Here is a 16,336-nt window from a genome sequence, read left to right as displayed (position 1 = left end):
AGACCTCAGTGTAACACTCAGAACAGAAGTGTGGCACTCAAAACGGAGCACGTTCGACTTCCAAGAAAAGTTCGCAAACTCCCATCATCTCTAGCTAACAGGACCAGTGGTCAGGAGTGATGGGAACTATAGTCCCAAAACAGCTGGAGGGCCAAATTTGGCCATGCCCAGCCTAAACCAAATGTGAGGAGGAGCCAGGAGGAAGGTTTCTGTCTGAATCACCAGACGGGGTCGACCAGGCCACAGAACTCCCCAAATGGCATCCTGGAGGGATTCCTCTTTTTGATACGTTTCATGGGAAGATCCTTAACCCAGGATTGACCCTGGCCAATGCAGGATACAAACGCGCAGTAAAGGTAAAGGTAAAGGGACCCCCCTGACTTCCGGGGAGGCGCCTCCGGCAACGGCTGAATTCCTCCGATCGGGAGGAATTTGCTCCGTGAAAAGCAGGGTCTGACCGCCACGGTGAAGGCAGAGACCCATAGAAATCACAGGCGGGAGAAGCCTGTGAACCTGGGATTCGGCTGGCACCCTTTGCGCCTCCCCTACTCGCGGGGAAACCCTGTTTTGGGGATCCGGAGCGACATGGGGTGAGCGGCACGGTGCTTTGAATCGACTGCTTCTTTCACGGAGTGAAGCCGCATTGCTGTTGCCGGAGAGCGCTGACTTTTTCCTGTGGACAATTGGATTTTAAACGACTACCCGTGAGTAGAACGGAGAATTGGATCTTGAAACACTTTAATTTGGCGCCGAAGCGGGAAGGCTCTAAACAGGAAGTCCGCCTCCCGTTTTGTAAATAGATTGAAGCAAAGACGTTACAAGCTAAAGTCTTTGAAAGCTTTTGATAAAGGATTAAATTCCCACTGGACAAATACATATAACCCCTCTTGGAAGCAGGAGAAGAGAGGGGAAGTTTTGGATTTAGTGTGCCTGCAGAAGAGAGTCAAAATTAAATTGCCACTGCTCTGAACCTGGAAAAGGGCTGCCAGATGACATTCGGGGAATGTTTATTGACAGAACGGATTTGACAGCTAGCTAAAATAAGAAAGGTACTGTTTCCATTGTCCTCTTCTGCGTTTAAAAATGGAGGAAAAAGTAACCGAAAATTGAAACTATTGTTATTTGCTTGAGTCGTGCCTGAAAGAATTGATACAAACGGAGACTGTTTCCCTCTAGAGGGAGCATGTGAAACTGTTACAGGAGTGCAACAGGGAGATCACCAGCTGCAAGATAAGATTCTGAAAACTAGAGTTTGACCTTGGATCATTCAAAATGCTGATAGGAGAAGCTATTGTGACTGTATTATACAAGATAAACTACTCGCTGGAAAAGCTCCATAAAAAGACAGATGATACGATCTCTAAAATTGACAACTTGGAACAGAACGTGATTAATTTGAGTCAAAAAGTGAGTGTTAATACAGAAACAATTCAGGATGATGTGAAAATGATGGAGAAAAAGGAGAAAGCTGATGATGTGAAATCAAAAGTAGTACAAGCGGGATCCTTAATTTCTCAGAAGCAAATTGAGGATTATAAATTGAGGTCTTTCATGACTGAATCTAGCAAAAGCCAAATTTTGAGGCTAGGATCCCGGCTTGGATTGAAGAAGGAAAGTTGGAAAGAACCCTCTATCCAGGGATTGACTGACTTTTGGGACATGGACTTGGGTTGGAGAAGCTTGAAGCTTTGGGGGTCGCTAGAATTGGAGGAATCTTGAAATACGTTCTGAAACACTCTATGGACTTTATTTTCAATTTTGGAAATTTGGCTGAACTGTCCAGAAGGAACAAAAGTATTGCTAGGCTGGAGTTTTCTCGAGACGACCTGCAGAAGGGACTTGGAAGAGATTTAAGAGCCTCGGATATAAGAACACCAGGTTGATGGATTATATGGAACTGACGGAAAGGACTGGCAGAATCCGAAGCCAGGGAGAGGAGATAGTGGAAGATTACTGGAAAATTTAAAGTGTTTATTTAGAAATTTTGTTAAAGTAATGACTGTTAGAAAAATGGTGGAATGATATTTTATGGATTTAGCAGAAATGCTATAAGAAGTTGGGTGTATATAAGTAATTTACCTTTAATGGGAAATAAGGTTAAAGAATATGTTATAATATGACAGAAAATAGAGAAAGATGGAAAGGATTTGCTGAAACTGTACTAGAAGTGGGATACAAGAAGGGAGGTGTGAGGAAGTCGAGGAAACAAGGGAATGAAGGACAGAGTATGGAAAAGGAGGGATGTTTTTAAAATTGTTTTTGTCTTGTTTTGTTTATGTGCTTAGAGTAATGGGTTTAGGGTGGGTTTGTATTGTTTATATATTGTATTGTTCTTGTTTTTCTTTTGTTCTTGTCTTTTTTTTCCTTATTTCTTTCTAGTCTTTTCTCTCTTTCTTCTACTTTTTTGTAACTTTTAAAAGCAATAAATATTTTTTTTTTTTTTTTAAAAAGGTAAAGGGACCCCTGACTGTTAAGTCCAGTCGCGGACGACTCTGGGGTTGCAGCGCTCATCTCGCTCTATAGGCTGAGGGAGCCGGCGTTTGTCTGCAGACAGCTTCCAGGTCATGTTGCCAGCACGAATAAGCCGCTTCTGGCGAACCAGAGAAGCGCACGGAAATGCTGTTTACCTTCCCGCCAGAGCGGTACCTAATTATCTACTTGCACTTTGACGTACTTTCGAACTGCTAGGTTGGCAGGAGCAGGGACCGAGCAATGGGAGCTCACCCCGTTGCGGGAATTCGAACCGCCGACCTTCTGTTCGGCAAGTCCTAGGCTCTGTGGTTTAGACCACAGCGCCACCCGCCCAGTACCTACGCCAAAAAAGCCTGCTTACATCTGTAATCAATAAAGTTGTGGCCATTTTGATCACAATATGTTGTCGTATCATTTTTACTGTTTCACGTGCCCCAGCCCTGGTGGCCTTGGGCTCATTGAGCCAGGGTCCACAACAGTGCAGAGGTGAGACTTTTATGCCAAAACCCATGCTGCTCTGCTACTGCAGGAAGTTCTTCAAGACTAACCAATCAGTCATTTGATAGGCAAAATGTTTAGATGGCATTAAATTGTGGCTAATGGCATCCATACTGAGAGAAGGGTTGATTTCACGAAGTCTGAAAGCATTTTTATTCGTCCAAAAAAACTCGATTTATTTTATTTATTTCTCTAAGGAGCTCAAGGGGCTGTACATAGTCCTCCCACTGAGCTATATAAGGCTATTATATGATACATTTAAAGTAAAATTCACACTCCTTAAAATTACATGCATCAATACTGAAAAGTGGTACTTACAAAGGTTACTAGAATTTATCACATTTATTTTGCAAGAAAAATAATCTTTTGCGTTCTTACAATGTCTTTGAATGTGAATTTTATTATGTTGAGCACAACATAAGGCTTCAGTTGTTTGCAGTAAGTTAAGCCACTGAAATAGCAAATATGATCTATATTATGTTCATGTGTTTCTGTTTTCTTTGACTATATACAAGTGTTTTTCAGACACGCATGCTTCGGAGCACGACTTGGGGGAAATTAACTTTGACTTGCAGCTCTATTTCTAAGAAACTAATATTCATTTTCTTTCAGCACATCAAGTGTTTCCCATTAGTGAAAGAGGAAAGGAGGGAGAGATAAAAAGCTTTCTGCGCTGTTGTTGCTTAAAAAGTGTAAATAATATGTGGGACTTTTGAAAGTGCTCTGTACAAGACTGCTGCCTGGGACCACTGACGACTCATTTGTCACTTAAAAGAAGTATCAGTGACCATACAATCAGCAATGAAGAGATAAGAGAGCTTTGAAATATCAAGCAGTATATACATCCCTATAAATAAAAATCGTAACACTTTAATGTAGAATAATCTCAAGGAAGAACAGCCAAGCACTGGAATCGGAGGGAGAATTAAACTACACTGGCAAAGTTATATATGTATGTATAGACACAATCTTCTACCCCTAAAACACAGTCCTCAAGGCAAAAATCAGAGAAGGAACAATCCCTAGCAAGATAAAAAACACACTTAAAAATTTAGCAGAATAAAAATCTCTCAATTGTCTATCTAAAAAACATTAGAGAAGAGGCCAATCTAACTATGTTTGGCAGAGAATTGCACAAAGTGTCACCACTGAAAATGCTATTCTATCCTAATATAACATATGTGGCTAGTAAAAAAAACTTGTATCTAAATACCTTCCAGATATTGCTGGACTATAACACCCATAATCCCTGATGATTGGCTATGCTGGCTGGGTTTTCACTCTAGCAACTTCTAGATGGCAGCCCCAGTCTAAATATCTACAGCAGCTTCTTATGTTTTTTTTAATGATGTGAATAAAACCAATGTGAATTGAAAACGCCAGAGAACATTCTTCATTTAGTGTCTCCAAAACATATGGGCTACAATTAATAATAATAATAAATTTTTTATTATTTATACCCCACCCATCTGACTGGGCCACCCCAGCCACTCTAGGCGGCTTGCAACAAATATGAAAGCATAATAATAATAATAATAATAATAATAATAATAATTTATTATTTATACCCCGCCCATCTGGCTGGGCTTCCCCAGCCACTCTGGGCAGCTTCCAACAAAATATTAAAATACTGTAATACATCAAACATTAAAAGCTTCCCTAAACAGGGCTGCCTTCAGATGCCTTCTAAAAGTCTGGTAGTTGTTCTCTTTGACATCTGGTGGGAGGGCATTCCACAGGGAGGGCGCCACTACCGAGAAGGCCCTCTGCCTGGTTCCCTGTAACTTGGCTTCTCACTGTGAGGGAACCACCAGAAGGCCCTCGGTGCTGGACCTCAGTGTCCGGGTAGAACAAGGGGGGTGGAGACGCTCCTTCAGATATACTGGACCAAGGCCGTTTAGGGCGTTAAAGGTCAGCACCAACACTTTCAATTGTGCTCGGAAACGTACTGGGATACGTTTAATGGAATAATGGAAGCATAATGAAAACACTAAGCATAATGGAAACACCAAACATACAAAACTTCCTGATACAGGGCTCCCTTCAGATTTCTTCTAAAAGTTGTGTAGTTCTTTATCTCCTCAATATCTGATGGGAGGGTGTTCCACAGGCTGGGCACCACTGTCGAGAAGGCCCTCTGCCTGGTTCCCTATAGCTTTACTTCTGGCAGTGAAGGTCCTCGGAGCTGGACCTCATCTAAAGTGTGCTTGTTTTCACACAAAAATAGGCAATTTCAGCTTATTGGAAGCTTGGATATGGTGGCATGCAACACTTTCATTTGTAACCTGCATTCCCAGGATTCATCTGTCACTTGAGGACCAGCCCTGAAGAGCACCTTTAGGAATTAGCCTGGGCCTAAACACGCCTTCCTGTCTAGTCTTCCACAGGAACCTGCCTTATGCTGAGTCAGACCAACAAACACTCCATCTAAGTTAATACTGTCAACACTGACTGGCAGAAGCTCTCCAGGGTTTCAGACAAGGTGTGTCTCACAGCCCTACCTGGAAATGCCATGGATTGAACTTGAGACCTTCTGCATGCAAAGCAGCTGTTCTTTCAATGAGCTATGGCCCTTCCCAGTTAGTGAACAATCCTGAACAGCTTTTTAAAACAACATATGAAAAGGAGAGGTGTTCATTCATCCACAGTTTTCTGGCCACACACATAAAAGAAGCACCCTTTGTGCGTTTCTGGCATACTCAAGACATCACAATATTTTTCAAATTGTATGCAATTTGCCAAACTGAAGAAGACACACTGTCTCTTAAGTGCTTTTCTGCGGATGGAAAGTGGATCAGTCTCTCACTTGAAGAGCGGAAGCAGAAGACACCTCCTGACATTTATCTTACACTGACACATGGTAACTAGAGATAATAGCCAGTTTTGTTTTTGAGAGTGACAGTCTGTGCCCTTTTCCATTGCCTAACCTTCTAATAAGATCCAGGAATATGTATTCATATTCTCTCACACGCTCGGTTAGGTTTTTGGAGCAATAGTAAAGGGAATTTGGCCATTTCACTTAAAAAGGAGAGGAGCACAAACGACGGTCATTTGTGCTGCTTAAAGGCTCCAGCTGGAAAGAGCTCACAACTGTTTTGTGAACACTGATTTGCTCTTCTAAGAGTGTGCTTTAGAACTGGCTTACGTGCCAGTATTGCTCTGTGTTCTCTCAGTTTGTTCTTTGCAGCTTTCCCACTACCGAAAATATAATTCCTTTGACTACAGTTTTTCCAGGGGATGGGCTGAGTCAAAGAACACATCACAAGCACATTATCACGTGCACATTATCAATGTCATCCATGATGACATGGACTTTGATGCAGCTGTAACAAAAGCCAAAGACTCCTTTACTGAGTAAGGACAAACTATTCTGAATACATAGATGTATTTGTTTTATTGGAACTGATTTTGAAAAGCTTGCACTCTTCTCAGCACAGGGGAGTTTTGCAATATAGAATGGCTACAGACATTGCACCCTGGTTTATAATGGTATTTAGCATCACTCACATATCAAGGGAGAGTTTAGTTCAGCATCTAGAGTAGCCACTATGAAGAGAAATTAAAACATGCTAAGAATGCAGCCGCTGCTTATCAGTATTCACCGTGAATACCTGTGCTCAGCTAGTGAGGTGTCAGATCTTAGAAATAAATAAACAAAAGGGAAGGACAGGAATTTACTAGGACATAAACTCCAGAATCAAGTCCTGAGTGTGTCTTCTCTCTGAGACAGTCACAAATACTGCAATTCACAATTTATATCATGCTGCTTCTTAATTCATACATGAGTCTGAAGAGCGTACCTCCATTTTTTCATCTTATATGAAGCCAGGCTAAATCTCAAAGATGGAGTGAGACACAAAAAATTATTTTACCCACCTCACTACACATATTGGAACAATGTATCTCAGTCTATAAAAACACTGGGAAAATGTGTCCAACCACCAGTCCAGTATGTTTAATTTGTTCAGCGCAAAACATCCTATTTTATAATTCCCAGAGCCAAGACTTGTAAATAAACTGTCCTACACAGTAGGATATGAGTGGCAAGTCTAATAAATTCACTGAGAGTGCAACCTGTCTGCTTCGCAGTAAGTCCCATTGTTTACTGAGTAAATAGAGCAGGAACGCAGCATCAAATGTTTGTCATTCATTCATCAAAATAGTTTCACTGGCGAATAAATTTAGAGCAATGTTTTTGGGTGGGCAGGCCATTTTGCATGAATGATTGTCTCCAGTTCTTCAAGTTTTTCTGCTTATATTAATTCACCTACATAACACCTTTGGCTACCATAAACAATGATATATTAAAAGGAGCTACCGTATTTTTCCATGTATATGACGCCCCCGTGTATAAAACGACCCCTACTTCTTTTAGCCCAAAATTAAGAAATCAATATTTTTGGGTTGCCAGAGTTCTTGAGAGTCCCATGGACTGCAAGAAGATCAAACCTATCCATTCTTAAGGAGATCAGTCCTGAGTGCTCACTGGAAGGACAGATCCTGAAGCTGAGGCTCCAATACTTTGGCCACCTCATGAGAAGAGAAGACTCTCTGGAAAAGACCCTGGTGTTGGGAAAGATTAAGGGCACTAGGAGAGGGGGATGACAGAGGACGAGATGGTTGGACAGTGTTCTCGAAGCTATTAAGATGAGTTTGACCAAACGGCGGAAGGCAGTGGAAGTCAGGAGTGCCTGGCGTGCTCTGGTCCATGGGGTCCCGAAGAGTCGGACACGACTAAATGACTAAACAACAAACAAGAGTTGTTGATCACCCTCAAAGTTATTGATTGCCCCACCAAAAATGGTGTATAAGACAACCCCCCACCCATTTTTTACTCAAAAAATTTAGGGGAAAAAACATTGCCTTATACACAGAAAAATACGGTATTTTCTCTTACAATATCTCATCCTTCTATTTTGTGACTAGGCTCTGCTATGATGTCATTTCTACTTTCGTATAATATTAGCTGATATTAGCATTACCTTGCACACTCACACATTGCCATGGGAGCTATTTCCTCATAGTGCGGTTCCAATCTGCTGCATCCAAACCAGGAACTGTGGTTTGTTTTGCTCCAACAAACTATAATCAGTAAGTCTTGGCGACAGATCATGGTTTTTTGGAAGCAAAACAAATAATACATCGTACTGACATAATGCAAAGCCCGTGGTTTGCTTCCTTCTAGTACAAGCAGGGAGAAATGGGAAGAATCAGACCAGATGCAATATGCTCATGCACATAAACTATGGTTTATGGCATACCATGATGTGCCAATGTGGGCAGATTTTAGGTACATTCCAATTGTACCTAAATTGGAGAAAACTATTGCCTGTTTTCCTGCCAACCTAGCAGTTCGAAAGCACCTCAAAGTGCAAGTAGATAAATAGGTACCGCTCCGGCGGGAAGGTAAACGGCATTTCCGTGTGCTGCTCTGGTTCGCCAGAAGCGGCTTAGTCATGCTGGCCACATGACCCGGAAGCTGTACGCCGGCTCTCTCGGCCAGTAAAGTGAGATGAGCGCCACAACCCCAGAGTCAGCCACGACTGGACCTAATGGTCAGGGGTACCTTTACCTTTACCTATTGCCTGTTTAGGAACTTATATAATAGGTTGTCTGAGGGAAAGTGAAATGGATATATATTGGTCTACCAGCCTAGGAGGTTAGCACAATATAGACACAACCCAAGCAAACTGAATCACTTTTAAAGATTATTGGTTCCAATGAGAAGTTAATCACTGCCTAGCTCTCAATGGGATTTTCTTGGAAACAAATATGTATAAGCCTTCCCTAACTTAAATTTAGATGTGCAAACTACTTATGACATCAAAGAGACTTAGACAACTTCTTAGTGAAACATTTGAGTACATTCAGGTTAATATTAATGCTTACTCCTTCCTGTGGTATGGATAAGATTGCATACCATGCTTCAATTTTTGTAAACTTTTAACAGCCGTAAATTGTTCTCTTGACATTACTTCAACATTTTTCTTTTAACTTTCTTTGGCTAGCACCGCAATTTACAACATGTTAAAAATTCCTGGAATGTCCTATCTCAGTTGCCCTATAAATACACTGGGAGAAGATTTGTTACTTCGTACTTGTTTGCCTTCTGTCTAAACCTTACAAGTGATCTATTTAAATTCCAAATTCAACCTTCCACTTTTAACTGTTAATCTGTCACATTCTCAGAAAAGGAAAATCACAGGTACTGATCTGAAGTAACCATAATCTTAAACCAATGGTGCTACAGCTGTTGTGATACCAGATTATGCCCCAATATACTTTATGTTAACAATTTACATTAGCATTTGGTAATCTTTCTTCTTGCAGTTCTTGCTTTCAAAATAATAACATTCATATCACTGTTGACATAGTCATCATTTATACTTAGAAAATATCTGATTGTGTGTTTATTAAAGGTATATCAATGCAATGGAGAGCATTGCTCATTCTTTTAAAAAAAAATACAGTACAGACAAGATCAGGGGTCAGCAAACTTTTTCAGTAGGGGGCCGGTCCACTGTCCCTCAGATCTTGTAGGGGGCCAGGCTATATTTTTTTGTGGGGGGACGGGACGAATTCCTATGCCCCACAAATAAACCAGAGATGCCTTTTAAATAAAAGCACACATTCTACTCATGTAAAAACACGCTGATTCCAGGACCGTCCATGGACCAGATTTAGAAGGCGATTGGGCTGGATCTGGCCCCCGGGCCTTAGTTTACCTACTTATGGGCAAGATCAAGAAGTCCAAAGAAACTGCAACCAACTTCCAACCAAACTTTTAACTTGACTTGTTGAATACTTTCATTACTGCCCTTCCCAAAGCGTGCAGAAATCTCGATTCAATGTACATGATTGGACTAAATGGCTGTGATCCAGAGGGCTATTTAGGTATGCCCACTTTCCTTCCCCACTTTGACAAGTAGACCCCCAAGCCATATAACAAACTGCTTTTGAAACCCTCCTCAGTTTCAGGGCAATTGCCATGTGGCATAAGAAGCTGCCATATGATGAATATTGGCAAAACTCCTTTGGCTGCACAGTGCCAACTATACTCTTGTTTCAAACCTAGGCAACATCATTTAGACCTCCCGAAATTTACAGTTCTAGGATTCCATGAATATGTTTCTGTATGAAGACCAGTATGCAGTTTTAATTCACCCCAAATTGGTACCCTTAATGATTTTTCTGTTTGTCACCTCTAGTGCTTGCTAAAATTAAGGTCTTGTTCTGAGTTTATGGAACACGAGTAATAACTTACATCAAGTGCATTGAAAGGCACCGTATCTTTTATCACTTAATATTATGTATCCTACAGATTCACTTTGACTGGAAAAAAATACATTTCAAATAATGCTTAATAACTGTAGTTTTTCTTTGGATATTGAATTGAGAACCCTTTTTGATTGAAATGAAAAAAATAATAATATGAAGATAAAGGTCTAATCTAATGCAGTTTCACCTATGGTTCTGGATATGCATATCAATGAAAATATGTATTTCAAAATGTGGAACTTTATTTAAATCAATTATTTAATGTGCATCTTTTCTTGATTTAAATCAATCCACCCCAATTCATCATAACATGTGAGCTAAGCAATGAGTGACAGGACCTCATTGCTCCATGGGCTTCCTCTCCTGTAGCTCACATCACTGATTGGTAGGACAAGGAGATGAGCTAACCAATAGGAAAGAGAAGAAATGGAGACAGTGTGATGAGACATGGAGCACCAACAACTATTTGTCTCTTACGATGCCTAGGTTAGTCCCAACTAATCACTGAAAGCAATGGAGCGGTATATAATTAAGTTGCATCAATGTCAAAATGCTTAGCCTTGGTCAACTTGCTAGAGTACCAAACACGTCATCATTATGATGGGCTTTTGCATTTTAACTGCCTATAAGCATTCCTCCCCACATATTATAATCAAGCATCCACATCTCCCAATAGTGCTGTATTTTAAAGGCATTATTGTTATTTGTTTGTTTGTTTCACTTACCAACAGTATCACACGGTTCATCTTTATGTACACAGAAATCCTTCCTAAAATTGGGAGGGAAAAGAAGACAAAGCCTTAAGAAAATTGTGCTGTCAGATGCTCATTTATGCAAATTTTAACCGCTTAATAAATGACAAGGCTCCTCTATTTCAAAAAAGAACACGTGAAGGAAATCCTGAAATTATCAAATGACACTTCAACCTTAAATCTGCAATTTATTTCCCATTTAAAGTGTATGTGGCATCAGGTTGATTAGTTATCTTCCTTAATCATCTGAAATTCACAGATTTGTCAGATTTTTCATCCCCTACTGAAACTAAAGAGACTTCCACATGGGTACTTATCCTGAGATCAGTGCTGTTCATGCATGCGTGTTTCTCAATATGTCCATACACTGTTCTCGGCATTAAAGTGCAAGCCAGGGTGTCCAATTTAAGATGGATTTAACCTTTCCACCAATAAATAAATAAATAAATAAATAAACTGTTTTGCAATATCTAAATGATCTGCAATGTAACATTAGCCATCCCCGGTTGCTCAACCAAGCTTCGATTCATTGGGGAAGATCGGATTTTTGCAAGTGAAAATGTAGATGAGCTCCAACACTGCTCTAAGTGTCCAAAATGGTACTGGGAGAATTATCTTAAGACGCTAGCAATGCAATTATTGCTGTTACCCTAGTTGGATACAAGTGCAATAAAATAAGCAGCATTTCTTTACCCCATCTCTGGGGACAGAAGGGGAAAGAGATCTACTTTCCATGGTTTCCTTGATGTGTTGAGAACCCTGGTATACTCAAGCAGGGGAATTAGGGAAGACACCACATGGGAATGTAAGTTGCCCCTATCTCCTGTTTTCAGGTCACTTAGATTATCATTCATTTTTAAAAGATTACAGTCACGGAAATATTCCAGACTGGAGTATTCTCCCTAATGGGGTCATCGTCTTACATGGAAGCCCCAAACAACATGACTCTACAACTGTGTTTCCCAAACTTGGGTCTCCAGCTGCTTTTGGACTACAATTCCCATCATCTCTGACTACAGGTCTTGCTAGCTAGAGATGATGGTAGTTGCAGTCCAAAAACAGCTGAAGACCCAAGCTGGGGAAACACAGCTCTAAAACAATAAAAAAGAGGTTATGAAAAGAAAGTAGACAATTAAATATGGAAGTGTTCCCTGTTTCTAACCACTGTGCTAAATCTCAACATACAGGTGACTCTCAGTTTATGCTGGGGTTACATTCCAGGAATAGCGTCTACAGCCAAAATCGTATATAGGACTCCGCTATACTGCTGCACATAAAACGTTTTAAGTGTGTTGTAAAGTGCATTATACAAATGTGACACTAGATGGTGATGGTGAGCTATGGCGAATTCGATATATTTTTCAAAACATTTTTTTAAAAAATGCATTTTCACAACTTCTTTTATATGTGTGTAGATTCCACCATAGTCAAAGAACATTGGATTCAATATTAAGATTGACAAAGTCTTTTTCCATGAACACCTGCCCCCTTCGTTTCTTTTTTTTTTTAATTTGCCAAACATGTAAAGCTGAACGTGCACAAGTTAAATCGCGTAGGCTGCAGGTTAGCTGTACTAGATTACAATATGCCAGTATTTGCAGTACAAGAGGTGAATCATGTGTTAAGGCCGATGCAAACATATTAGCAGTTAGACATAGGGTTTAATGTTTGTGAATCTGGAGGGGGGAAAGCCTATGGGTGTTATGAATGCACTTACATAACTGCTCTTAAGGTTAATATCTGTTTAAAGAATGAGAAAGAGGAGAACAAATGTAAAATATAACAAGGCACAAATAGAATGGAAGTTGTACTTTGTCAAAAATAAAATTGAGATGGGCTGAGATGCTTTCATTCAGCTGATTTCTATCCTGGTTGAAGTAAACTTCCAAAAGTTTAATTATGAGAGTTTGGGGAAATAGAACTCTTAAGTCTTGGCAACAGTGAAGTACAATTGCATCCTGTGCAATGAGACAAATGTAAAACATTCCCTAATTTCCAAGAATAAGAACTGTATTCCTTGGAGACTAGGCTGCCCAATAAAAGTTTGTGATACTCCAGATACACCTATAAACAATTCATTATTTATTTGTGTCCTCATTTCTACTTAGGGAAGTTGCAGGAGGGTCATCATGTAGCATCTGAATCTACAGAATGGATTGCAGCGTTGCTCTAGCAATTGTTTTTTCAAATTCTTTAAGTGACTTTATTATTAATTAGCACCACTAAAATCTTAGTGGGCCAATGGTACAAAATGCACTGGAAAGGCTAGAAACACATTTAAATGCACATTTAATTTAAACATGTAAATGAAACCATTCGTAAGTATCTTCCTGCAAGAGGTATATAAAGGCATGCACACGATTTATATGGCCAAATTTGCCTTATATTCTGTGTCCTGTTTCCCCTCGAACTTGATTAACGCTAGCTTCCCCCTCCCCACTCTGTCTCCCCACTCAGTTTCACAGAGCCCCTCTCATCCAAAATCTTCTTCCCTTCTTCCCCCCAATGCCAGCCCCTCAATTTCTGGTCTCCCGCTTTTTGTGGAAAGCTTACAAACAATGGCTCTTCATGGTAGGCTGAGTGATTTTCTTATCAGTAAATGTGTCTGTGAAGAAGGAAGCCAGTCTACAATCTGGATCATTTCCCCTCTCCTTCCCACTTCTCTTTCCAAAAGAGATCGGTTCTATCAGTTGTTCCCAGTCCCTAAAATTAAAGATGGGAGTAAGCCAAGCTCAGCATTGAAGTAACATCTGAGCTTTCAGATTTTATTGTCTTCCTGTGAGTGGATCTTTATGCTCCAAATGCTTTCTTTTTCTTCTTTTTCTTTGCAAGCCTATAGGGCTTGAGGACTGCATCAATCTCTGAAACAACTGCCATCACTCAGCACAAGAATCAACACATATGCTTGCAGTTCAGCACTGTGATAATAAATGAGCCTTCCTCAACTTCCACCAACCCCAGGAAGCATGGTCAATAGTCAGGGATGATGGAAATTGGAGTCCAAAACCCCTGAAGGTCACCAGGTTGGGGAAGTCTGTAAAGGTAAGCTGAAATAACACATTATTCTGTTCTAACTCCCATCTCATTGAGTAACCAACTAGGTATCTCCAACCTCTTGAAAGATTCCATCAATGGTGTCTCCAAAAAATTTCTACACTTCACCTGGGAAGACAGGCGAACTAATGCCAGTGTACTGGAAGAAGCAAAGATCGCCAGTGTCGAAGCGATGATTCTTCAACATCGACTTCATTGGACTGGTCATGTTGTGCAGATGCCTGATTATTGTCTTCCTAAGCAACTACTCTATTCCGAACTTAAAAATGGAAAGCATAATGCCAGTGGTCAACAAAAGAGGTTTAAAGACTGTCTTAAGGCAAATCTTTAAAATGTAGTATAAACACCGACAACTGGGAAACACTGGCCTGCGAGCACTCTAAATTGGAGAACAGCCTTTACCAAAGGTGTCATGGACTTTGAAGACACTCGAACTCAGGACAAAAGGGAGAAACGTGCTAAAAGGAAGGCATGCTTGGTAAACCCTCACCATGATCAACTCCTGCTTGGAAATCTATGTCCCCACTGTGGAAGGACGTGTGGATCCAGAATTGGCCTCCACAGTCACTTACAGACTCACTGTTAAAACCGTGTTTATGGAAGACAATCTTACTCGGCTACGAGTGATTGCCAAAGAAGAAAGATTTGTCTAGAACTGTACTGCATATTCCATGTGGAAGTCACAATAAGGGATACTTTGGTATCTTCTATTATCAGGTCAAGCAATCATAATTTGCAAGTGATTTACCAAGCTTATAGAGGTTATAATAGTCCTTCAAGTGGGAGCAAAATGTAACTTTTAAAAGATTTATGGCAGTTTTCTGAAGCTTAAATGAAGTGACTAATGGCAAAAAAGAATCTGAGGCAAGAATGGGCAACTGCTAGTCTGTCATTTCCATAAATTACACTATACTCATAAACTAAAACCTATTAAATATAGCAGTAGAAGAGGTCCTTCAGGCAATGCAAAGCCTAAATATTCAGCTACTCCATATAAAGCCTACTATTATACAGGAATCTCTTCAAAGAAACATATAAAACAGGCAGGTATGGAAAGGGTGAGATGCATAGCAAATGACAAAGAAATACGGCAGGGAAGGATGGTACAGAAAAATCTCACGTGTACTTAATATTAAATCTTCCAGAATTATGTCTTTCTGCTCAGCCCAGATACGATGTATCATAACTCTGTATCATAGATTTAAAATGAAGGTTCCATATATAAGTACAAAAGAAAAGTTTGGGGACTTTACTAGCAAGTACTTCATTTCAGAAGGCTGATCGCTGAAGAATTGATGCTTTTGAATTATGGTGCTGGAGGAGACTCTTGAGAGTCCCATGGACTGCAAGAAGATCAAACATATCCATTCTTAAGGAAATCAGCCCTGAGTGCTCACTGGAAGGACAGATCCTGAAGCTGAGGCTCCAATACTTTGGCCACCTCATGAGAAGAGAAGACTCCCTGGAAGAGACCCTGATGTTGGGAAAGATGGAAGGCACAAGGAGAGGACGAGATGGTTGGACAGTGTTCAACAGTTGGACAGTGTTCGCGAAGCCACAAACATGAGTCTGACCAAACTGTGGGAGGCAGTGGAGGACAGGAGTGCCTGGCGTGCTCTGGTCCATGGGGTCACGAAGAGTCGGACACGACTAAACAACTTCATTTCTTTGTCAGTTAGGCAAAGAAGGAGATATTCGTGTTTAAAATGGCCCATTTTTCCTTTGAGTTTATGTGAGGGCATCTGAAGGATGAGAAGCTTCCATGCTTCATAAAACCATTGATTCACAACACATCATATGCATGTTTCTTCGTTGGACTTACTTCCTAGTTAGGGGGTTAGGTTTACAACCTCAACGCTGCAATGGTATTAGAAGAGTTTGGATTTGATATCCCGCTTTATCACTACCCTAAGGGGTCTCAAAGCAGCTAACAATCTCCTTTTCCCTTCCTCCCCCACAACAAACACTCTGTGAGGTGAGTGGGGCTGAGAGACTTCAAAGAAGTGTGACTAGCCCAAGGTCACCCAGCAGCTGCATGTGAGGAGCGGGGAATCAAACCTGGTTCACCAGTTTACGAGTCCACCGCTCTGAACCACTACACCACACTGGCTCACTATTAGGCTTTCTTTATTCTTTCTTTACTGTTATCATCATCATTACTTGTGAGCTCTGCTTTCCTGCCATGAAATAGAATGAGAGCTTATCTGTATGCTTATCTGGAGAGCATACCATTGCCATATGTGGAAGTGACTAGTATTATTTATTTATTTTTGAGTATTTAG

General features: G+C 40.6%; 1 protein-coding gene across 2 annotated transcripts in view; it reads right to left on the bottom strand.

Moving 5' to 3' along the window:
• ADAMTS19 (ADAM metallopeptidase with thrombospondin type 1 motif 19) overlaps positions 1–16,336 on the bottom strand; it is a 128,646-nt gene that overhangs the window by 64,449 nt on the left and 47,861 nt on the right. For both annotated transcript variants that reach the window (XM_080972349.1, XM_080972348.1), the window contains exon 7: positions 10,974–11,017. In XM_080972349.1, coding sequence (XP_080828475.1) covers positions 10,974–11,017 — 44 coding nt within the window. The remainder of the gene's footprint in view (positions 1–10,973; positions 11,018–16,336) is intronic.

The sequence above is a fragment of the Podarcis pityusensis genome, assembly GCF_964106645.2.
Source record: "Podarcis pityusensis genome assembly, chromosome: 11".
Classification (NCBI taxonomy): Eukaryota; Metazoa; Chordata; class Lepidosauria; order Squamata; family Lacertidae; genus Podarcis; species Podarcis pityusensis.
Note: the sequence above shows the minus strand (reverse complement) of the source record. Positions and strands in the feature narration are given on the sequence as shown.